At 41.3% G+C, this 25,601-nt stretch overlaps 1 protein-coding gene across 2 annotated transcripts; it reads left to right on the forward strand.

Moving 5' to 3' along the window:
* The first annotated feature begins 3,628 nt into the window (after nt 1-3,628).
* KLF6 (Kruppel like factor 6) lies at nt 3,629-12,711 on the forward strand. 2 transcript variants are annotated; one of them, XM_038392439.1, is made up of 4 exons: nt 3,629-4,224; nt 7,065-7,638; nt 9,474-9,597; nt 9,873-12,711. In XM_038392439.1, the coding sequence occupies exons 1-4, from the start codon at nt 4,123-4,125 to the stop codon at nt 9,922-9,924; spliced, it is 852 nt and encodes a 283-aa protein (XP_038248367.1). In that variant the 5' UTR covers nt 3,629-4,122; the 3' UTR covers nt 9,925-12,711. The 2 variants fall into 2 exon arrangements, with proteins under 2 accessions (XP_038248367.1, XP_043365515.1); XM_043509580.1 differs by lacking the exon at nt 3,629-4,224 and adding an exon at nt 6,205-6,601.
* The last annotated feature ends 12,890 nt before the right edge of the window (nt 12,712-25,601 follow it).

Here is a 25,601-nt window from a genome sequence, read left to right on the forward strand (position 1 = left end):
TACTGCAGTAGTCACAGCCTGGAAAGTTATGCACTTGCCTAAGTCTGTGAGTTCAAGGATATACTTAGGAATGTTGAGCTCGCTGTTAGATCTTTGCCCCAGCTAAAAACAATGATGTAGTCCTGATCAATTTTTTCAGTGAGAATGTTTTTTTTCTTTCAAGTTTGTTTTTTAAGATAGGTTCACGTTTTGGACTCTACATTTTTATTATGTCCTTGTGATTTAAAAAACAAAACTCATAGCTGAGCCTTTTTTATGGCAATTGTAAGCATGAAGAAAGTCTTTTGCATCAAGTTGTAATAAAATTAAGTTACTTACGATTCTTCCATCGTTCCACCCTCAAACACCTCCATTAGCTCTGCATTCATGTCAAGAATATGGCATGATTTCAAAACTGCCATCATTTTTAGTCTCTTCCCTGGACTTCCTCATCAATTATCATAGACCTTGCCTCTCAGTTCCCATCCCTCCTATCCCAACACTTGCTTCCATTCTCTTACTCCACCAAATCTAGCCACTGTTGGCACAAGAACCTTCTCATCTACAGCTTCTGGTATTTGGAACAGTCTTAGTTTATCGCTCCACCTCACTGACTCACCAGCTCACTACAATTCTCATCCCATGGACTGAGTAAAATTCTGACTCCCACTGTTATCAATGGAGCCATGATTTCACCCACTCTTTCTCTCCATTGTGTTTATGCTGTGTCTCCTTCTGCTATTTATGATTAAACTCTGTTAATAAAGTTGCAACCTGAAACCAAAATATTTAATGACAAACATGCCAATTTTTTGCAGGCATCTAATTTTTATAATGGCACAATAAAAGCCAACATTTTATTAAAGTGCAATTTAAGACAATTTTTACAGCAACACAGTTATGTCTGTGCTGTGCCATTTTTTTTTTTCACTTCATGGCAGTGAACATAATACAATTTGCACCAACCACAGGTTTGCAGATGAAGTGCAAGCACATGAAACCTTTACTTGTCAGCTACAAATATTTTAATAGATTTTTGCCTGCTTTTTTTAAAGCACCTATCAATTTACCATTGCTCCCCCTAGCCGTGGGGTTCAGTTTGTATAAAAACAGCTAAATAAAATAAGGCTCCAATTCTGCCATGAGCAGTCCTCTACACCAAATTCCATTGATTTCAATGAGGTTTCATGGGGGCATAGGTCTCTGTGACATTCAGCGACCAGAAATTTATCAAGGTGCAAAGAGAGATTGGACATTCAAATGGAAAACAAAGACTATCTAGAGTTATAAGACCTAATGCTAATAAATTTTGGAAGAGATACTAAACCTCATGCTTCAGGCATTAAACTAATCTTATTTAAGGGACAGATTATCCAACATCCATTTAATGCAAGGTTTCTTGCTCTTTCTTCTGAAGCATCTGGCCATATCTAGTACCTGTCACAATCAGAGACAGGACTACATGATCTGGTCCAGGTCTGATCCAATATGGCACACTGGCTATGTATTCATCTGAAGCACACAGGAGGTCCAGAAGCCTAGCAGCCTTCACTTAGATGATTATATGATTCTTTTGAATTCACTTAATTTCCCTGAACACATAATAATACCTTAGTTCACTCTAACTATTCTTTGTTTCCCTCAAGAAAAAACATTCTGATTATTTCAAGATCACCATTTGGCAATTTTTATTTTTCTGGGATCACCAGATTGCTGGTTTATAAAGGGCCTAATTGCTGGGAGTTTTTTTGAATTGTGGCGCTTTTGTACTTGAAGATCACCTGATCACCAGAAGAAGGAGAAAGAAGTGCACATCTACAGCTAACTAGCCTGGCCACCCGTTTATGCAAAGTTGGTGGGGAAATAATTGTTTAGACAAAAATGATAAATGGGAGATTATATCATGATAGGAACATCAGTGGAAATAAGCCATTTAATTTTAGCGGAAAAAAAGACACTGGAAGTGTTCATCCCAAGCTTTGGACATCCTTTTAAAGTTTAATATCCACATTTTTAAAAACACACATCAAGTCATTTAAAATAACTGCCACTGAACCCCCAATCATAATAAAATCTGGGCCTAAAAACAAAGCTGTCCCATGCCAATAACTATCATCCCCACTCCCAGATACTACAGAAAAGAGATGGATTTAGCACCCTGAGCAGAAAGCTAACATATCCAGGCTGAGGCAGAGCAAGATGGAAACATGGTTCCATGGACAATGGACCCTTTCTGCTGAAAAGCCTGCCAGCAGCTCTGGCGGTTATATTCTGAAGGTAGGGTTGCCAATTTTGGTTGAACGCATCCCTGGAGGTTTCATCGCACAACATAAACTGTAATTAGCTTAGTCTTTAATTGCTGGAAACTCCAGGCCAATCCTGGAGGGTTGGGCAACCCTGACCAAAGAAGCACCAATGCAATTACAGCAGCATGGCACCAGGGTTGGAGAGATGGGGGGGGGGGGGGGGGAGATCTTCCAGAGCCTTGCTAGGGCTGATGACAGCTGAGACATTTCTTCAAGCCCCAGCTCCTGGTGTCAAGTGATTTCCTGAGGTTCTCATGTGTCATTTCCCTTTTTCCTTTGTAACGGGTCAAGTCTTCAAGAGAAAAGCTTGAATACATGACCCAGGCGCAGCCTAAAGGCTTGGAAACCGGAGGCAAATAAAAGGAGCCTAAGGTTTATTTTAAAACCTCATGGTTTTAGGGCCCCACCTTAGCATTTCCCAGCCCCGGGGTGCGGCACTAGGGTTTCCAGGTGACCTGCCCCAACCCATTAAACATCAAGGACCAACGCCTGGCACGACGCACCCCAGAGCGGCTCCCGCAGCAGGGGCTTTACGGGCTGCAAGCCCTACCCCCACTAGGCCAGGCAAAGGGGGGAGCCGCACCGGGGCTTGCCCTAGGCACAGCGGGCAGGTAAGAACCCAGCCGGGGATGACTAGGGAGCCCCCCCGGAGAGGGAAATTAACCCAACGCGGGCTCCGCTAGCGGAACCGTAACGCCGGGGGCGGGACGCTGCTGCCCAGGGGGCTGCACCCCTCCAGGCTCGGCCGCCCGCGGGGGGGGGGGGCGCTACAGAGCCAGCCCCCAGGCTGGGACAGGCGGAGCCGCCGCACCGCTGCTCAGGGGCTGTTTTGCAGCGTCCATACAGCCTGGGGACCCCCCCCCCTCGCGCCAGCGCGGGGTCTCACACGTGATGGGGCCGCGCTCTTCCCCTTCTTCCCCCCCCCCCCCGCCCCGCACGCTAGCGCGGGAGCGCCCCGGACCCTCGGTCCGCACGCGAGCCGCCATCGCACGCTCAGTGCTGGCTGCAGCTTCCCACAGCGGCTCTCCCTGCGCAGCTCAGCAGCGCCCCTAGCACCCATCCACGGCACGAGCCCGCCCCGCCCCGCCCCCACCCGAGCAGCACCAGCAAAACACTCCAGCCTCACATTCTCTCCCCAGCCTCGCATCTTCTGCTTTATATACCCTGCTAAAAATAGCCTGCCGCTTAGCCCACCAATCAGGACTGGGCGAATTTCGAATCGTGCCAATAGCATGAGCCGTCACGGAGAGGCTTGGTCACGCCAGGAGGGGCCGAGATGCCTCCTGCAAGGCGATTGGGCTGATCTGACATCATTGGAACGCGGTGTAAAGAGTTGGTGGAAGAGATTGGGCAGTGCTCCGAGCCGGCGTAATAGGATCACGAGGGGAGGGAGCAGGGCAGAGGAGAGGGAGGGGGAAAGAGGAGCGAGGAGGCGGAGGCTGTAGCTGTGACTGTGGCCAAGGAGAGCTTAGAACAGGGAAGTTTTGCAGGGGGTTACATTTGCAGTCAGCTCAGTGTTTGCAAATATTGTGCAGGCTCCTGAGCAAGTGTCCTCTGCGAACCACAGGAGAATAGAGCAGCGGCAGGATTTGGAGACTTTGTTAATTGCTGTGCAATTACATTTTGCATGAAACTTTGCTCTTTTTTTTTTTCGTTCCCAAGCTCCAAAAGGAATTAATATTTGTTTTTGTATTTTTTTTTCTTCTCTGGAGTAAAGGGGGGGGTTTGGAAACAGACTATATATTGAGACACCCCCCCACACACACATCTCCTCTACCCATAGAGGAGGCAACTGTATTTTTGTAACCAGAATTGACTTTGTTGTTGCAATTTAGACATGGATGTTCTCCCAATGTGCAGCATATTCCAGGAACTCCAGATTGTGCACGACACTGGTTACTTCTCAGCTTTACCATCTCTGGAGGAATATTGGCAACAGGTAAACGAGAATGGCGATGTTGTTTGTTTGTTAAGCCACGTTAAAGGATGAGTAGATAAAAATGCCAAAGTGTCATCCGGGCATTTGGGGAGAATGCAATGGCGATATTAACAAAAGTTTTGAAGCAGGTGTTTGGATTATTTTTTTTTAAAAATTTTGAGGGGTTTTAAAATAAAATAAAATAAAGTACAACTGAGTTTCTCTTTTTTTTAATGTATTCCCCATTATGAAAGGGACTGTCAGTTGAGAAAACAGAGGCCGATGTGTTTGAATGCGTTTTCTGGGTTGGTGGTTTTTTGTTGTTGTCGTTGTTTTGGCTCATCAAAAACAGCAACGACCAGACTGAAATCCAAACTTCTGAGCTTGGCTTTCGCGTGATCCAGTGCAGTCCCTCGCGAAAGTTTTATGCCTGTACCAGGTCCAAACTCTACAGCTGGATCTTGTCATCTGAACGCCCCTCCCCCTTATTTGCCAAGAGTTGTTTTTCGCCCCATGGTGTATGGTGTGTTTTGGGGGTTTGTTTTGTTTTGGTCGGTGGGACGGGACAACTAGTTTTTGAAGACGTTGCTAATGTAAAGGATTCGCGAAGCTCTCAAACCCGGTTTACCTGCTGCCTTCGTTGTTGACTAGCAAAAAAAAATATTTTATTTTTTATTTTTAATTTTTGCACAACCAGTGAGTTGTCAGTCATATGACAGCGATCCTGTTTTGCTAATTGCCTCCAGTCTTAGTTTGGGAGGAGGAAGAACTGGGGCTTCTTGCCTTTAATGGACATGTCCTCCCCCCCACCCCCCGTCCCAGTAATTGGATTGCCTGAAATGAGATTGCCTTTGACATTTTTTTGCATTGTCTTGCTTTTTATTGGAGGGGAGGGGGTTGTTTACTATGCTCCCTGCGGTGATGTTTGCTTTTAACAAATAAAATTACCAGATCAAATACTGCTTGTTTGTATGAAACACAAGAAACGCTTTAGGAAGGTTGAAATCCAAAGTGTTACAACCGTCACATGCCTACTAATTGTATGCAATTCCTGTCCTGTCCGCCACCCCCACCCTCCAAAAAGAGGCAGCTTCAATAGTACGTGATTGAAATTGATCTCAGTAGTTTCCTTCAAGCATTTGGGATTTTGGCAAAGAGCCAGAACTGGTTCCCAGTAGCCTTCAGAGGCATTTAAATTCACAGAGAGCTTCATTTTGGTCCCCATTACTAATCTACATAATGAGAAATTTAAATTAGCCAGAAAAATATTAGTTTAACAAGAATTTAATAAATGCTCTTTCGTATTTCCTTGGAGGATCAGTACTTTGCTATGCTGTGTCTTATTGCCGTTTTAAAATGTGCACTGCAAAACTTGTCTAGTGATAGGCAAAGACATAAATATTGATTGTGTGTGGCTTTTTCTTTCTCTTTCCTTCCATTTTTGACCACGCTATCAGCTTGATCATGACCTGCGACCCAGTTCAGCTGAGTGGTGGTGGTGAGGGACCTCCATATCATAACAGAAACGTCCTTAGGTGGAAAGTTGGAGGGGTAAAAATGTAGCATTTTGGATTGTCTGTGCTTGCAAGATTGTTTTGGGAGGGGTAATCTTGATCAAATAAGTGCAGTTTTGAACAGAAACTTAGTAAGCAGGAACTGTCAGTAAGGGTAAATCCACCATGTAGTACTTCCACACGAATAACTAACTTATCATGGAAAACAAAAACCCTTGGGAACAAAATTTCCTACCACTTTCTTCCCCTCAGAATGGCTAGAAAGTTTGAAATTGTACAGGGAGAATGCTGATGGCTGCAGTTTAAATCACTTGGAAGATTCTCTCCCCCCCCACTTTTTTTTTTTTGGTGGGCTAATTACATGTCCAATTGCATGTATATTTGAACAGAGTACTTTCTTGGCTGATGGTCAGAATTTTAAAAGGAAGTCTCTTTTGGCATTAGGTGAAAGAAATAGAGATGACTCATACAGTTGCACTCTTGGCCAGTAGATAAAGTTCTTGTTCATTGTGGGACTCCCAGCAGGACTTTAGAGTAATTTCCCTTTCTCCTTTACAATAGCACATTACTATTCTGGAACTTTTCCCCCTCCTTCTGTTATTGAAGTTCCTTATGTTATTCGGACCACTAATAGGAAGCAGCTAAAGTTATGTAGTGTGCACTTGGAATTGACATTCTTTGAAAGTCTAGTAGTCTCACACACAGGAAATGGGTGGTTATCTGCAGTTCCATTGATGTCCCCTGAATACGGATTGTCAGCTACTTGCAGCCATACTAGAATGTGGCTTTGTTTTGTGACACAACACTTGGGTTTTTAACTGCATGTCAGAGTACACTATTGTATGCAGTGTTATAGCTGTGCTTGGTCCCAGGATATTAGGGAGGTAAGTTTGATCACTTTAGGCTTGTGTTTGTGTGAGAGCGATACAAAATGACTTGAAAAAATGAATAAAAGCCCATTAGAAAGTGTAAAGAAGCCTGATTAAAATGTGCTACATTTTATATTGATTTCAATACTAGCCTTCTTAAAATATGAATTTTGTGATGGGGATTATAATTTTACTGACTCATTAGAACACTATTTGGAAAATGTTGACTGACTTGGAAAATGTTGACTGACCTTTACCTTAGTGTTTGAACTCTTGCCCAGTTCTTGAAAACTTCAGTTGCCTTTACTGCAACAATCACCTGGTTATGGCTGGAATATCCTCTAATTTGTAAGGCACCTAGCAATCTCAAATACCCCACTTTCTTGCATACTGTTTGAAATTTAAAGCTCAACTCTCCTTTTTAAAAACCATTTTGTAACATATTTTTTTTTCTTTTCTTTTTCTTCTTTCTTTGTAGACGTGTTTAGAGTTGGAACGATATCTTCAAAGTGAACCCTGCTATGTATCTGCATCTGAAATTAAATTTGATAGCCAAGAGGATCTCTGGACCAAAATTATTCTGGCACGTGAGAAAAAGGAGGAATCTGAACTGAAGAGTACATGTAGTCCAAAAGAGGACAGTCCTAGTAGCCAGAACTTAGAGACCAACAGTTTGAATTCTGATGTAAGCAGTGAGTCTTCAGACAGCTCTGAGGAACTTTCACCTACTACTAAGTTTACCTCTGATCCTATAAGTGATGTTTTAGCCAATTCAGGAAACTTGAGTTCATCTGTCACTTCTACTCCCCCTTCTTCTCCTGAGTTGAGCAAGGAAACTTCCTCTCAGCTATGGAATTGTATGCCTGGTGAATTGCATTCACCAGGTAAAATTCGTACCGGTACCATTGGAAAGACTGCAGAAAAAGGTACCCCAGTCAATGGCGACTCTTCACCGGATGGCCGGAGGCGTGTCCACAGGTGTCACTTCAATGGTTGCAGGAAAGTTTACACCAAAAGTTCACATCTGAAAGCACATCAGCGCACTCATACAGGTTAGTAACCTTGTGTCTGTTAGGAGTTGGAGACTACTGTAGGGAATACCCCAATGGCAGTGTTGACATAACATTACATAATCACTGGGTGAAAGCCCAAGGATGGGAAGATGATTCAGTTATACCAGAGGTTTACCAGAATGAAAGACATCACTTCCTCATTCTTTTCATAAGCTGAGTTGAAGCCTCTTGAGTACAAAGATACTTGGGTGTAGACTGGTCTTCTGTCACAGATGAATGCTTTCCATTTGCTAATTAGATAGTGCTGAAGAAGTTGAAGAATTATTTAATCTTTGAAAAACTCCTTAAGTAAATTAGACAACAGATCTACTTTGCTGACAATTTTAAAAACAAAAGTAAATTTGAGACTTTCTCACAAAAGTAGGGATTTCACATAATATAACTGGAAGTGGGGGTAGATGCTTTCATAGGAAGAAGTGTTACTGGACTCTTCTTCACCAAGTCTATTAAGTTAATACAGACAAGGCCTGTGGCTGTTAAGTATAAGTGAAAATGTGCACTGGTTGCATAATATTAAAAAATACTTTTATGTGCACTAGTGTAAACAAAAATCTTAGAAGACCACACAATGTACCAGTCCTTCTAACATAAAACCAGATTGGACTTAGAAGTATGTACCACGTATTTCATGGTTTCACTTTTTAAAAAAAACAACACTATAGCATTTTATTACGCTGAAACGTAGATTTTAAAAAAATCAATATATGAGATTGTCATGAAAGAGAGTAAAGTGGATAGGCATTCCAGGGCCTGCATTTTTTTTTTTTTTTTTTATGGTGGTGGTAGCTGGCACAGTTTTTTGTTTTGTTTTGTTTTTTAAGCATTAATATTCTACAGCCCTGGATATCTGGAGTTAGAGATGTAGAGCAACTGGTTGGCTCACCAGTCACCGCTTAAGGAGCGGAGCAATGTTCTGCGTCCTTAGTGTGCCAGTCAAGGGTTATTCTCCAGAAATGGCAAATGTTTTTCATGAGATGAGGGAGAATGGAGGAATGCAAAAGGAAGGACCTTACAGTGATCCTCCAGCTCAGCATTCCTAATTTTTTTCCATTTGTGGAAGTCATTTAGCTGACTCATATGCTCCCATTCTGGTGTGGAAGTGAAATGAAACAAGGCACTTTCAAAAAAGAGGAAAGAACAATTTGCACTGAAATTCTGGCTCCTGAGCAGACTGTAAATAACTGCTAGCTACATAACTGTGGCAGAACTGTTGCCGTGGTTGTTTCATGACTGGGACTATTTCTATGAACTGCTGGTAGTATTTCCCTCAAATGTTAACTGAAATCAGCAGCGTTCAAACTGGTAATTGTGGTTTGTTTTTTTTCCTTGCTCTTCATCTAGTATATCTGGGTCAGCATGAAAAGGTTCCATTTTGTGCAGATAATCTGTGAGACAGTGGACTTTGAAGCAGTACAGTAATCTAATTATATCAGTGAATCAAAACATTTCTGGGCCAGATTCTGTCATCCTGGCTCATCTTGACATGAAGTTAAGGGGACTACTCGTGGAGTAAGGTACTACTCCAGATGAACAAGGATGATAGTTTCTGGCCCTTAACTAGCTTTCTTTGGTTCTTATTCAATAGGTACTTATTAACATCTTTCAGTTAGGGTGCCTTTTGTTTTAAACATAGTGATGTTACAGCTAAGTAAGAATCTTAATCATTCTTCAAGCTTCTGCCACCTACATTCTCAAAAACACTGAACTGTTCTGATTGAAAATGGGTATCCTTGTTTTTATATATAAAATTAATGAGACAATATTCATTGTTTTGAGTGAAGTCATGGTTAATCTCTAATATGCTTTATTTATAGGAGAGAAGCCTTACAGATGTTCATGGGAAGGGTGTGAGTGGCGTTTTGCAAGAAGTGATGAGTTAACCAGACACTTCAGAAAGCACACTGGTGCCAAGCCTTTTAAATGTAGTCACTGTGACAGGTATGTGAATTAAACTGAGCTTTTTTTTAAACAAAGTTATTTATAATGCTTGGTGAGAAGCAGGTCTAGGTGATATTTTTGTTACAGAAGATTCATTCATAAAGAAACTGATGAACAAAATGCTTCAGTGAAAACTAATGCTATTCTCTTTTGAGGGACTATTACATTTTCACAATTAAAAACATCCTGTTGCATTAATGACCTGGAATGTAGCTTGAGTAATGCACATCAATGAAAATGGAGTAATGTGAAACCCAACTTTCCTTCCTTTGCAGGTGTTTTTCCAGGTCTGACCACCTGGCCCTTCACATGAAGCGACACCTCTGAATGGGTCAAGAGGTGAATCCTGTGGGCTAAGCGGCTTCAAGGTTGAACAGCCTTGAAAGGAGGGATGCGTGTTCCAGCCAAAGCATGCCATTTTGCACCCTACCCAGTTGCCTCCAGGACCTCTCTTTCTTGAAGGTCTTTTGAGGGCTAATAAGTCACGTAAGAAACGGCATGGCAACCGTGGTGCGTGATGTTTGGGGTTTCCTGGACTCATACACTGGTACCTAACCTTCTGAGTGGCTCCTAAGCCTTTGCCGTGAGCATGTGCACTGAGAATGTTAATGATTGGGTGACTGTTTGTTACTGAGGATCTATTGATGACTGTATGCTGAGGCACATTTTTTTTCTTGTGGTTGTTTTATAACTGTAAGAGAAAAAAGTAGTCTGAATGGTTTGTATGTGAGGAATATCCTGCAAGAGGGGACGACCACCAATCATTTCCAAGGGGTGGGGGGAGGGGTGTCTGCACCTTTTAGAGGGGAAAAATGGAGAGGAGAAGGAAAAGACACACACAAAAAAAAAAAAAAAAAAAGTCAGGACGCCAGAGTGGAGATGGGGGAGCCCCCCTTTCCTGAATGAGAGGAGCTTTAGGTGTCTGATGCAGCTATTAAACGTGCAATGTGTCAAGTAGCTTGTTTTACTTGCTACAGAGCTCATTTGTAATCCATTGTATAAGCTGTGTATTTACAAATATAACACAACTATAACTTTTCATTATAATACAGAGGTTATTGCATGGTTCTGGGGAACTATATGCTTTTCCATTCTTTAATCAGGACTGCAGTTTTGATTCCAGTTAAGAGCAGCTAAAATACAATTGGTCTAATGTTACATAATGTATGGAACCTGAATAATTTTTTCGGTTGGGTGGATAAAACCACTATAGGTTAGAAACTGATTTTTCTCATGCAGCTAATTTTTCTCTTATTTATGCCTTGAGGACTAATTTCTGGTTTTCTAGCTGTTTAATGCACTGTTGACCTTAATAATGGTGCCTTATGCAAGTGACCTTCTCTTGCAGGGGGTCTTATACAGGGGTATGGGTGATGCATGCTTTATTAAGGCTCCTTTTTCACCTGGCATTGTACTGTATCAAATGTATAATGAGGAGGGTGGGGGGGTGGGGAAAAAGGCTACTTCCAGGGTCCTCCTTCACAAAGACAAATATAGAGAAAAGTCCTTCATGTCAGTACAGTATTTGTTTAACTTAGACAATTTGACTGTGTTACAGTATAATGCATACAGCAATTGAATACCTGACCAGTTCTGCCACCTTGAGACTTTTTTATATTGACCTTGCACAACAATTGTGTATATACACACCCCAGCTGTACTTAATATGTAACGTTTCATGCATATTAAAGATACAGAAGTATTAAAAGATGTATTTGCTTAAAAGGCACAAGTTTCACATCTATATATCTAGCTATCTGTTGGTAATACAGAAAGAAACTATAATACTTTTTTAAAGTGGGCAGAAAAATTCTTGTGTGTGTATATTTGTGTGTACAGTCTGTGTATGTGTGTATATATAGATAATATATAAATATTTTTAAAGGAAAAAAATTGGAATGTGTAGCTAGAAAATACAACAGCCTGTGAAGATTTCCTCCCCCACCCCCTGGCTGTAAAGGAGGCAAAGAAATGAAAGATACAGCTATTAAAATCTAGCATTTTTAGAGGCTTTACCTTTAGCATAGCAGTTTACGAAAGGCTTTGTTGGCACTGAGTCCTCCTCAGACTGCTGACTGGCTTGTGTAGTTATTGGCTTGTCTGGAATAGCATCTCTGTGGCCATTAAAATGGCACGGACTGAATATTCGTACACTAAAAGAATGCTAGCTGGGTTCAGATGACATAAACTCAGATTTTGGCCTTCCAGTTTATTGGAGGATCTGAAAGGGAGCTAGTTACTGCAGGGGTTGAATTTTAATTTTAAATAGTTCTGCTAAAATGAAGACATAAGGCACTTTTCTCCCAGATTAGAAATAGTTTGTCCCAAAGTAGTAAACCTTTTTTAGAAAACCAGCTCACCATCACACTGATGCAGTTAACCATGTAATTTTTTTGGGGGGGAAGGGGGGTCTTGCTTACTATGCTACTATTTTGGCAGAACTTCCAGGAAATGAGTGTGTAGATAAGTGGTTTAAAAAAGAAAAGTATATGCAAATTTTCTGGTTCTAAGGAACACACAGGCCTAAATTCTCATTTCATTTTTGTATTAAAATACCTGAAAATGCACTTTTTTTTTTTTTTTGGGAAAAACAAAACAACAAAAATCCCAGAAAATGGATTTACTGTTCTGTTTTTTTTTAAAAAAAAATCCTTGTTTGCAGTGCTCTATGCTTACCCATAATTCTGATAAACAAGAAGGTAAATAAATTTAAAAAAACAAACAAAAAACACTTGCACTGGCTTGTCTCAATTGTGAAATACCATCAGACTTGTTTAGATGGGGTGGGGCTTTGTGCCATATGTCAAATGCCTGTAGTTTTTCCAAATAAGCAAGTACATTCTGTTCAGGTGATAACTGAGCCTCAATCAAGCTGAATAAATAAAAATTAAAAAAAATATTGCTTGAAATTTAAGACAAAAAATGTTTCTATTAGTGAAATTTGTTTTTTTGTTTTTGAAGCACCCTGTTATCTAAAGAATCTCTTTGTAAGATTTTTGTAAAAATGTTTTGTTTTACAAGATTTTATTTGAAATTGTTTTTTGCAAGATTGTTATATTTCTGTATGAATGTATTTTTTATTGGAATAACATAAAAAAGAAATTCTTATCAGCAGCACTTGTCTGGTTCTCTTTTTCTCTGATCTAAAGATAATTATACAATAAAATAAGGTATTACATTAACCTATACACTTCCCCTTGGGTCTGCTATTCTTGGGTACCTATTCCTTAGAGTTCTATATTAGAAAGCAGGAAGAAGAACCTTGTTCAGCTCACAACCAGAAATTATTACATACTTTTTATTGTCAAGTCCAGCAAAAATACATGCTTTGACCATATTTGGGAAAACAACACTTGATTGATCCTCTTCCCTCTGAATGGAAGGATTGGAGTAACTTGCTTAGGGTGCAGAACTTGTATGCATTTTACTCCTGTACTGTTGATTGAAGATGATAAAACTCTTGTATTCCGTCTTGTTAAGTGAACACACAAAATACAGGCTCTGCTGTGTAAAGTAGGATAGAGTAGTGAGGATCTGATGATGAGATGGAACAATCTGTGGGATGAACTCAGTGAAGGGAAGTGAACAAACCTTTCTCCTAGCCCTGTTCCATAGGTTTATTTGCAGCAGTGGTGGTTTGGCCCATGTCAGTGATCCTCAATCAATGAGACTTTATCTTTCCTATCAGCTACAGTCTTTCAAATGAATGGCTCTTTAGAGTATGTCAAACATGTACACTGGCTTTAGATACATGCACAGTTCATTTTGATGTATGTCAACATGTGACCCCCACTTCACCAACTTTTTTTTTAATTGCTTAAACTTTAGAGTAAAACAAAGCAGGAAAGATTACAAGGGTATGTGGGAAGGAACTGACTGAGTGCAGTCCAAACTGTCTGAATGTTTCTTACTTTTAAATTAGACATGGACTAAAATGCATACTGAGGAGAACTAGTAATTGCATATTGTGGGTACAGTAAGCCAAGAATGAGGTTAGGGTGTCCAGGCACACACACGGTATCCCATGCCAGTCCCAAACAGACTGATATGTAGCAATGGGTTTAGAAGTAGACCTGAGAAGAGGTAGGAGATACCCCAATGGCAACTAGACCAATTTAGGGCCTGAAATAGTGAGTATAGTGAGCTGATGGTATTGGAATAATGAATTCCACCCCCCACTCCATCTGTTTAGTGACTTAAACAAATCCTAGTTGCTTATGGAGGCTGGATTCATTTTACCATATATTTTGTGAATGATCCTACAGAGAAAAAGAATTGTTAAGACTTGAGAGCCGGCTGTGGGAGCTAGCTCTGACCCATACTTTCGGTGTTACCTTGGGCAAATCACGTACTCTAGTTTTGTTTTTAATAATTTCCTTTCACCCTTGGTGTCTTGTCTATTTAGATCGTGAAATCTTCAGGTCTGGGGTTGTCTCTGTGTTTGTACAGCACCTATCACAATGGGGTCCTGATCTCAGCTGGGGCTCCTAGGTGCTACTGCAATACTGTGCTCATGTAGGGATTATGGAATTCCAAACTCTCCAGTACGCAGTATAAAAATAAAAGCAATTTTAAGAAACTTGGGCCTGACCCTGAAGATTCTCTATGCAGGGACTTCAACAGGAGTTCAGCACAGAAGATCAAGTACAGGTTTTGCAGATTTTTGCTATTTTTCCCTTGGTTTGTTTGGTTTCTGAGTTGTCTTACTCTGACTAATAATTGAACTGCTGCACTTGCACATTCTAAACAAAGGCTTTGATACTGTATCCTCCAGGCTGTTCTTAAGATTCATCCCCTTATTTCATACAAAGTGTGCTAGCGAAGCAAGTTTTGTTGAGACAAGGCAGGCTAGTGGAAGAAATATTGTGCAACAAGGAAGCAGAAAAGCAGAGAGCTTTGGGGTTTGTGTATTTCAGCATGTACATCTAGTGCAAACTTACTTAACTCCAGATTTTGAAATACAGAACAGGAGGAAAGGGGAAGAGACTTTGGGGGGAAATATTCTTAAGTGTTTAATACAAAGAAGAATTTTGATCTTGGTTAGTATCCTCAGCAACTGCTTTCCAATATGAGGATTTCTAAATAGTGATGGTTAGGTACAGTTGTGTGTGTGTGCACACATGCAAAGAATTGCTTTTAATTTAACATGAAACAGAGCACTCCTCTTTTTTTAAAATCATATGCTAAAAAGTTACTTTCTCCTTTCTTCAAAATCTTGGTCTCATTGAAGATTTTTATTAGGCACATGTTGTATACGACTTTGCTGTCAGAGTGTGTTGAGGGCAAATCATGTTTTATTGCTTCATCTTTAGAGCTTGTTTATAGTGCTGCTGCCTTTATCCTTGTTTTGACCTCTTCTGTTCCTTGAACTATTTTAGCATTTTTTAATTGCATGAAAAGACACGAGGAAAAAAAAACTACTGCAAGAACCCTTTTATAAATCTTACTAACAACACTATCAAGATTATGAATAGGGAAGAAGAGAAAACAGCATAACCATCCTTACTGTAATACATACACCTTCATATGAATCCATTGTGCTATGCAGACACATAAAAGAGAGTCGGGAACCAGGCTCCCTTACTACCAGGTGTAGTCAGTCCAGTTGGAGGCCCGATCACCCCTTGCATGGAACAGTGGTTAAGGTAGATTAGAACAGAAGGGGGAAGCTTTCACAGCCAAGGGGGAGCTGGGAGGATCTCTGTTTATTCAAGCCAGGGAGGGGAGGGGGATTTTTCCTCTGCTTTAAGAAGAGGAGAATATGCTGTGTTTTCCCCTGCTCCCCCCTTACTTTAACTCCTTTATGGAAAATCCTGCGTGTGGGGGTTTGAGGGAGGAAATCTCCACAAGGTTTTCCATGTTAAGATTTCTTCAGCATTGCTCCATCGGGGAGCCATCATTCCCTCTCGCATCCTATGGAACAGGCCATGCAACCAGTTCCGGAAATCCTGAGTTCTGGAACTCAATGGGAGGTCACGGTAATCTGAACAATCTCAGGGGGCTAGCTGTTCCTCCACAATTTCCATTGGGAGATCAGTGTCAGGCTTTCCTTGCCAAGTGCCACCCACAGAACATTTCTCAAAATGAAGTCCACACCATAGAGAGAGGTAATGGACAAATTTTACAGCCTACACTTGTAATATCTTTTGGGGGGAATCTCTACAAGACTGAAGTAGGACAATGTGTATTCCCTATCATCCCTCAGCCTCCTACTTCTCAATTACCAGCTCCCTCCTGACACCATGCCTAAACTCACTCATTGGATAGCAATGGTGCTTCAAAGGCAGCCGAACCCTGATGTGGAAATGAATAAAGGTATAAGTGGAGGGTTCTTCATACACGTGGATGGTAGGAGGTTTAATCAGCCCAGAATTCAATGGGACTACCCTAGGAAGTAAGGTTTGGCATGATCAAGCTTTGAGGTTATACGTCTGGTCTGAAATCAAAGCCCATTGAAGTCAATGGAAAGACTCCCATCAAATGCAATTAGCTTTGGATCAGGTCCTTTACTATTAGAGCCAAGCAAGTAGTGGGGGGGGGGGGGAAATTCTGCAAATATTCATTCAAATTCAAAAGCAAGTTTTGATTCAATGATAGTCACAATCCCATCATATCCATTCTCCACAAGCATTTGAGCACTTGAATTTTACTAGTATAAGCCTTTTTGAAAATGAATTTTTAATTGAAATGAGTGAATATTTGTTGAAAACAAATTTTGGGTTGTGGATTTGGTTAGGAAACTTGTGATTCGCACTGAAGTTTCAGTTACATAACAGCTACATAATTTACAGCAAGAATTGCAATATGCATATTCAATTGTAATGTTCTCAGTTTGATCGCTGTACAAGTGATTAGCTGAGAAATTATTAACTGAAGAAATTTGCTTGATATGCAGGATACCATAGCAGCCAGGGTGGCCTATAGCTGAAAAAAATTGCCACATCAGATAAGAGTTAAAATTTAAAAAAAGAAAGCTATTCAGAATTTGGAATTAAGGCTTTAGACTGGTCATGTTCCTTCAACAAGTATTAAAATTTGTCAGATGAAAAATAACTGTATAAAACAACACCAATGAGGTGCTTTAAGATGATCTATTATGCCAAGAAAAAAGAAAATGAGTACTTGTGGCACCTTAGAGACTAACAAATTTATTTGAGCATAAGCTTTCGTGAGCTACAGCTCACTTCATCGGATGCATTCCACTGAATACATCCGATGAAGTGAGCTATAGATCACGAAAGCTTATGCTCAAATAAATTTGTTAGTCTCTAAGGTGCCACAAGTACTCCTTTTCTTTTTGCGGATACAGACTACCACGGCTGCTACTCTGAAAACTATTATACCAAGGTGACTAGTGCAGCCATTTTGAGTTGCCATCATGATACAAAACAGATGGTGCGTGTTTATGTTTTATGTTTGAGGGGGGTATAGGAAAGCAACTGAGAGGTGATGTATTTTGTTAATGGGTAAGCAAAGGTTCATATATACAGTTAAAACAGGAAGTAAAAAAGCAACATTTTTTCTGCACAAATTAGGCAACAACATATTCAGGTACATTTATTTGACTTGTTTCACTTTAAATATTTTTAATGAGAAATTCTCTAAATGTTTTTGAATGGAGATAATCTGGTTACCACATGTCTTCTTGTAAACCAAGCTGCTCCTTAACAGCAGATTCTTTCGATGCAGCATAAATTTAGCTAGAATTAGCCTTGCTGAATATTAGTCCCTCAGCTCTCTGCTTGCTAAACCTCCATCTTTTCTTTATCACCTCTGAGCTTTTGAGAAGCACGTTTGGTCAGCCCTGCACAAAAACAAACTGTCTATTGACATTGGGCATACCAAATACCCCGACAATAATTCAGGAAGTCCATAGAGTCATGGAGAAGCCACTGCTGTATTAATTCCACATCCTGCTTTGGAGTTCATACTCACCAAATGTACTGAAAACCTGTATATGCCCTGGCATAGGCAAACCTCTTAATTTGTTACATTTCACATTATCACATTGTATTCAGTTGCATGAGATTAAATTCTGAATCTACATAACAGTTAAAGAATATTGTTAATTATAGATATTTACCAGACAGCAATCATCCAGTCTTCTGGGTTTTCCTTTATTTGTCTATGCAAGGGGTGGAGAGGACAGTGAAGATAAATGGTGGCTTCAAATAGGTGTCTATATTTATTAGCATTATTAATAATAAATTATAATAATTAATAGCAACAACAACAATTTACAGTAGTTGATAAAAGTCCCAGTTGAGATGGTGGCCACATTATGCTAGGAACTTGTGATGAAATATATACCACATCCCGGTTCTGAAAGGATCAAAGTGGGCCTGAGAGATCAATTAACACACCTGATTGCACCTGAAGGATGGGCCAGGTCTAATTAAAGAAGAAACTCAGCTATGTAAGAGTTGAGTAGTTTCTATATAGAGAGGAAGCCCTGAATGGAAGAGGGCTGCATAGAAGGGGTGGGGAGTGCAGTTCCTCTCTGAGTAATAGAGAGTGGAGGCTGGAGAGACTCAAAGAAGCCATGAGTGTGAAGCACACTCTGGCGGTGAGCCCTGACAAAATGGCAGACCTTGACTTCTAGAAAAGAAACCTTCAACTGAAGTGTAGCTTCAGGAAGGAGTTTAAACCCTGGGAAAAGCTCTGATGGGAGGAGACTTCTGGAGTGGGCCTGAAAGAAGGTCACCCAACAGGCAGACAGCCTTGGGCAGATTCATAGATAGATTCATAGATATCAAGGTCAGACTATAATCATCTAGTCTGACCTCCTGCACAATGCAAGCCACAGAATCTCACCCACCCACTCCTGCGATAAACCTCTTACCTATGTCTGAGCTATTGAAGTCCTCAAATCACAGTTAAAAGACTTCAAGATGCAGAGAATCCTCCAGCAAGTGACCCATGCCCCATGTTACAGAGGAAGGCGAAAAAGCACCAGGGCCTCTTCCAATCTGCCCTGGAGGAAAATTCCTTCCCGACCCCAAATATGGTGATCAGCCAAACCCTGAGCATATGGGCAAGATTCACCAGCCAGATACCCAGGAAAGAATTCTCTGTAGTAACTCAGATCCCACCACATCTAACATCCCATTACAGGCCATTGGGCCTATTCACCATGAACAGTTAAAGATCAATTAATTGCCAAAATCATGTTATCCCATCATACCATCTCCTCCATAAAATTATCGAGTTTAATCTTGAAGCCAGATAGCTCTTTTGCCCCCACTGCTTCCCTTGGAAGGCTATTCCAGAAATTCACTCCTCTGATGGTTAGAAACCTTCATCTAATTTCAAGTCTAAACTTCCCGATGGCCAGTTTATATTCATTTGTTCTTGTGTCCACATTGGTACTGAGCTTAAATAATTCCTCTCCCTCTCCGGTATTTATCCCTCTGATATATTTATAGAGAGCAATCATAGATGGGACTGGAGGATCCAGACTACAGGCAAGACTTCAGGGAGGTAACTCTTATTTGTCAGACTTCTGCTGAACAATGGAGGCCTGTGAGAGGATGCAGGATGGATTAAAATGGGGCAGAAGTTGCTTTGGTTGTGGCTTGTGTTTTAATTTTGAGTTTGGTTGAAAGACTCCAGTGAGAAGCCTTAAGGCCACTACTCTGACCGAAGAGTGGGATGGAAGAGGAGCCCCAGAGGAGTAGAAGATGTCATATTGATGACCAGTGCCATGTGGGATGTTGATACCCCAGAACGGGAGAGACTTTAAAGTGACCTGGCTGGAGGATGGCATCACAAGAAGGGGCAGACCACCACAGGACTGGAGGTATTGTCAACAGGGGGCATGTGTTGGGGCCTTGGAGGTCTAGGAGGCCTAAGTGTTAGAACACCCAACTTCTGGCCTCTTGCTCCCCTGTCATGGCAATAGTGATATCTGTTCCTGACCTTAAGCCAGGAATCTTTTGCTTTCTACTTGCATCTGGGTCACCGCATCTTACCACTCCTTATAGGGGAATGGTAGAGGAACCAGGCTTTACCTCTCCACTGGCTCCCAGTGAAGCCCAGGTCCTGTGGGTAGCAACATTGGCAGGGTCCTCCCTGTTGTAAGTCCAAGTTTGCTTCCCTCAGCTACTTTCTACCAATATATTCCTTCAGTTTGGAGTATGACCCCTACAATCTACCCAGTCAGTCTCTCAACGACAAAAAAAAGATTCCAAAGGAGCAGGGCCCTGCAGGTTCTCAAAGGGGATCGTGGGGGAGAAGGCACTGTCTGTGAGTCTTACCTGTTCTGTGGTCCCCTCTCAAACTCAACCTTCTGTCAGGTTTCTGGAGAAGGATTCCTCTCTCCTGCAGCCCATCTACCACCCTTTGCCTGGGTTTCTGAGCTCCTTTGAACCTGCTCATCCAGTTGGAACATGCTCAGCAAACCAAGAGGGGTGAGGCTACCTGGGCCCAGTATGGGATTTGTATACCCCATCACAGGGCACTAAAAAGGAGAGCCTTCTATGCCACACTCCTCCAAGAGGAGGTGCCCCAGGAATGAGTCACTGATCTAGAGTACTATAGCACATGAGACAGTCCCTGCCTCAAAGAGCATAAAATCTAATTAGATAAGATTCATTTGTTTATTATTGTTATTTCAGAAAAAGGAACTAATTAAGGGCCACAGTTTTCTGGTATTTAGTACCTACAACTGGGTTGCATTTTCAAATGACCTCAGGCCCCATATCTACACCTATATAAAGACTAGACTTTCAAAAGTGTTCAGCACCTGACATATGGAGCGCTTTGGAAATTCTGACCCCAATTGTTGGGGCTGTCCATTTGAGAAAATCTGGCCCTAAGTGACATCCTTAAGGTCACACATGGAACCTACATCAGACAAGAATTTAACCCAAATATCAAGTGCCAATCTAGACCCATAACCTCAAGAGAATCCTTCCTGATCTGCTATAATTGGGATTTTGAATAATCATTTACCTATATGTTTATGGGTCATATTTCACCCTGTCCAAGGTTCATGGTGAAATTCCCTCTCTGTACAGAAAACTAGCATAAGCACAAGCTCTATGCACCACTTAACTGGCCTTGTGCTCACCTTCTACACATGAGTGAATTTCAACCACAGTGCATAAATCCAACAACTTCCTGAAGGCATGGGGTGTAGTACTACAGATAGAATAAGGTGGCTCAAAGTAGTGGGGAGAAAGGTTAGATTTGTTCCAAAAGCACTGAAGGATTGAAAACTATGCTTTATAGTAAAGACTCAGGAAACTCATTCTGCTTAAGCTTAACAAAGATGAGAGACTTTATCATAGTCTAGAAGTACCTACACAGGAAGCAGAAGTTTGACAACAGAGCTCTTCAATCTAGTAGACAAAGGATAGAACAAGAACCAATGGCAGGAAGTTGAAGCTAAACAAATTCAGACTGGAAATAAGGCACAAATTTTTAACAGTGAGAATAAAATGACCAGTAGAATACCTTATCAAGAGTTCTGGTGGATTCTCCATCACTAAACATTTTTAAGTCAAGGTTGGAGCCTTTCCTAAAAAATTTGTTCTATTCAAAAAAAAGAGTTGAAGGAAGTCCTATGGCCTGTGTTATACAGGAGGCCAGACTAGATGGTCGCAGAGGTCCCTTCTGGTTTTACAATGTATGAGTCTCACTATATACCTATCTCAGTGTTGCCAACTTGCACAATTTTAAACACAGATGGGAGCAGATCCTCAGCTGGTGTAAATCAGTTTAGCTCCATTTACTTCAGTTAATTTACAACACCTGAGGATCTTGCCTATGATTTTGAGATTTACAATGTTCCTTTAATGTCTGATGATTTTTTTTAAGAGAAAATAAAATTCTCAAGCTGCAAAAAAAGACAACAGGGCTTGTTTCTTCTTAGCCTCAAATCCAAGAAAATGGTTGTGCATTTACCTTAAAAATATCATTGCCTATTTCACTGCAAAAAGCCTAGCTAAGCATTGCTGTGAACTGACTTTGTTGTTTGATTTTTTTCCCCCTACTGTTTCTCCTAACATTTTTATCACTTAATCCTTAGCAGTGGTAAGTAAGTATGACAGGAAGACAGAGCAGAAAATTAAGGCTTGTTAAAACTATTATGCTCCAAAAGGATCATGTCATAAATGGGAGTTTAGTCTGCCCAGTTTGGGATTTAATTAAATAATTATGTTCAAGATGCATGAGACAATAAAAGGCCAAGGTATGTGATTAATTCCAGAGCCAAATTTTCCCTGCTCATATGTCATACAGAGGTGTGCCATGCAGGATGCATACCTCATCCAGACCGTTGCGTGCCCATGGCTCCTTCTGCAGCATTTTGGCTGCATTCACCTCTTTAGCAGTTGCAGCTCCCTCTACATGGGAGTTTAGGTTGGTGGGTTCATCTTTCTCCCATGCTGAGTTTCCCTCTCAAACAACTGCCTGCACTAACTTAGATGGAGCACTGTGGAGCACTGCTGCATGGCACAGAACATGTAGACCACTTCCTCCTCCTCCATGGGCTCTTCCAGAGGGCAGGATTTCCTTCCTAGTGTTTATATCCTTGTAATTTTCCCTGTGGATCCAGGGACAGAATAGGCCCACTGCTCCTCCGGCATGTCATAAGAGGTGACTTAAAGGGGGCTGCCTGGAGAGGGATGGGCTCTGCCAGGTTAGAAATTTGCCCAAGACATAGCATATGATGAGCAAAACAACGATGTCCATACCGGATTGATCGCAGCCCAGGCACCACCAGGGCAGATGTGACAAGTATACTACTGGCGTAACCCCAACAAAGAGGATCCATGGAAGAGATAACATCACCATAGCCTCATGGAATGTGAGGACATTGAGACAAATAGGGAGGTTGAAAGAACTCACGTACGAAATGGAACAATACACCTGGCACCTCCTAGGAATCTCTGAAGTCAGATGGAAGAACTTTGGAGAGGTACTAACAGAAGAAGGCCATGTACTCTATTACAGTGGAGAGGACAAACATGTCAATGGCATAGGATTTCTTGTGCCTAAAGATATCAAGAATTCAGCATTAGGATGCTTCCCAGTGTCCAGCAGGCTTATTTCCATCTCTCTAAAGGCATTACCTTTTAATATCACAGTGGTACAAGTCTATGCCCCTACAACAGATTATGACGATGAGCAAATTGAAGATTTTTACAATCAGCTCTAAGACATCATTGATAAGGTACACAAGAAAGATATCCTGATTGTACAAGAAGATTGGAATGCTAAGGTGGGTACTGATGCACAGGTAGATTGGCAAGATTATTGTGGCCCTTTCTGTAATGTGGTAACCAATGAGAGAGGTTTGAGACTTTTGGAGTTTGCCAGCTATAACAATCTGGTTCTTGCAAATACATTAGGAGCACATAAAGCATCCAGACGATCAACATGGCATGCACCTAATGGTCTACATCACAGCCAGATCAACTACATCATGGTGCAAAACCGATTTCGTTCTGGGATTAACAGAGCTAAAATAAGGAGCCTCCCAAGTGCTGATATTGGAAGTGATCACGACCTTGTGATGCTAAATTTTTGGCTGCAGCTAAGGAAAATCATCAGGCCAAAGTTCACCAGAACCAATTTTGACTCTGAAAGACTCAGAGACTGAAATATTTCAGTCATTCCAACCAATGATAGGCAGAAAATTTCCCCACTGCTTGCTTTAGATGAAGATGTAGAAACAATGACCAACAACTTCAATGCTGTAATGAATGAGGCAGCAATGGACATCCTTGGGAAAAATCATAAGAAGACAAACTATGGGTCACAAATGAAATACTACAAATATATGACATTAGAAGAGAACTTAAGAGAGACAAGAACAGCACTGAGGGAGCTGATAAATACAGAGCGATTGGCAGAAAGATCAAGAAAGGAATGAAGGTGGCCAAGGAGATATGGACTGAAAAACAATGCTCTAAAATTGAAGAGTGTATAAATAATAAAAATAGCAAACGAGCCTTCCAGTTGAAAAAGATCTGATGAAGGAAAGATGGACCAAAGCTAATGCAATTCAAGACAAAGAAGGGAACAGTCTTACAGAAGAAAGGGACATCATCGATAGATGGACAAACTACTGCTTTGATCTATACAATCACCAGACAAAAGGATATCCTAGTGTCTTAGACAGCCCAGAGTCAACACAGGTGGATGGCTTTCCAGTACTACGTGAAGAAGTGGAGACAGCTGTGAAATCACTCAAGAATGGAAAGGCTACAGGTATTGATAACATCCCAGCTGAGTTGATGAAATTCTCAGGAGAAATAGTAATAGATGTACTCACCAAGATCTGCAACAAGATCTGGCAGACTGGTGAGTAGCCTTCCATGTGGATACAGTCACTAATCATCACACTGCCAAAGAAAGGCAACCTGCAATTGTGTCAAAATTACCAGACCATAAGCTTAATTAGCCATCCCAGCAAAGTGATGTTGAAAGTCATACTGAACAGACTGAAGCCGCAGAACAGAACAGAACAGAACAGAACAGAACAGAACAGACTGAAGCTGGAGAATATCATCGCTGAAGAACAGGCTGGCTTTCATGCTGGAAGAAGTACCACAGAACAGATTTTCAAACTTCATGTTCTATGTGAGAAGTACTTACAACACCAGCAGGACATCTACCACCTCTTTGACTTCAAGAAGGCATTGACAGAGTATGCCACTAAGATCTCTGGGCAACCATAAAGTACAATGTTGGTCATAAGCTTATTCTTATCCTTAAACAACTGTATGTCAAGGCCAGCAGTGCAGTTCTCATCAATGGCACAATAGAAGAGTGTTTTTACACTACTGTTGGAGTCCAGCAAGGCTGCCTTCTTTCACCCACACTGTTGAACATCTACTGATGCCCTAGAAGATCACAGATGCACAGTCAGCACTAGGGGGCAAACAATCTCAAATCTTTGGTTCACTGTTGACATTGATGGCCTGGCAGGCAGCGAAGATGAACTTGCCAACCTTGTGAAACGATTGGATGAAACCTCCACAAAATATGGCATGGAAATCAGTGCAGAGAAAATCAAGCTGATGACAGACAAATGTGATGGGATCAGCTCACATATCACTGTCAGTGGACAAGAGCTGAGACAGTGAAACAGTTCAAGTATTTGGGGGCAATCATCACTGATGAAGGATCCAAGGCATAAATTCAGGCAAGAACTGTGCAAACAATAACAGCAGCAGAGGCAAAGCTAAAGCCGATTTGGAAGAGTAAGAACATCTCACTGGAATCCAAACTGAAACTGCTGCACACATTGGTCATCTCCATGTTTCTGTATGTGTGCGAGACATGGATCCTTATGGTAGAACTTGAACGGAAAATACAGGTAGTAGAGATGAGATACTTCCATAAAATCCTGGGCATCTCCTACTTCGACCACATCATTAATGAAGAGGTCTGCACATCATCACCCAATGCGCTAGGTCATATGAAGATCTCCTGATGACCATGAAGAAGCGCAAACTGAAGAGGTACGGCCATGTAACAAGATCATCTGGCTTATCCAAGATCATCCTCCAAGGGACGGTACAGGGGAAGAGAAGAAGAGGTACACAAAAGAAGAGATGGATTGACAACATAAAAGAGTGGACAGGAATGGACTTCGCAGAGACTCAAGCACTGACACACAATTGTCGGGGTGGAGACTATTGTTTGATTGCTGGTGCCCCAATGACCAATGTGGTTATGGGAGTGTTGATGAATTGGTCTCATGAGACAACATGAGGAAGCTTGCGCTGCTGTACCATATCCAGCTATTTTATGCAGGTGCCCATTACCATGGTATGTGAACTCCTCCCAAGAATAAGAACAATGAAAAGCTGGAGAGAGGATTTCATTGTCGAGTGACCCTATAGCTAGTCCATTTCACAAGCACTAAATTCACCTTTAAGAATTAGAAATTCCAATGTGAAGTTGAGGTATTTCAAAACAAAACACTGAAGCTGTTTATCACAAATATATTCCAACACTATGAAGACCGCATGGAAGTGTCAGCAAAACCA

Source organism: Dermochelys coriacea, chromosome 2 (genome assembly GCF_009764565.3).
Source record: "Dermochelys coriacea isolate rDerCor1 chromosome 2, rDerCor1.pri.v4, whole genome shotgun sequence".
NCBI lineage: Eukaryota > Metazoa > Chordata > Testudines > Dermochelyidae > Dermochelys > Dermochelys coriacea.

Excerpts from the sequence above, each read along its gene's own strand:
- KLF6 (XM_038392439.1), top strand. The coding sequence starts at position 4,123 with ATGGATGTTCTCCCAATGTGCAGCATATTCCAGGAACTCCAGATTGTG. Across the intron at positions 4,225-7,064 it reads TGGAGGAATATTGGCAACAG|ACGTGTTTAGAGTTGGAACG; the intron begins GTAAACGAGAAT and ends CTTTCTTTGTAG. Across the intron at positions 9,598-9,872 it reads AAATGTAGTCACTGTGACAG|GTGTTTTTCCAGGTCTGACC; the intron begins GTATGTGAATTA and ends CTTCCTTTGCAG.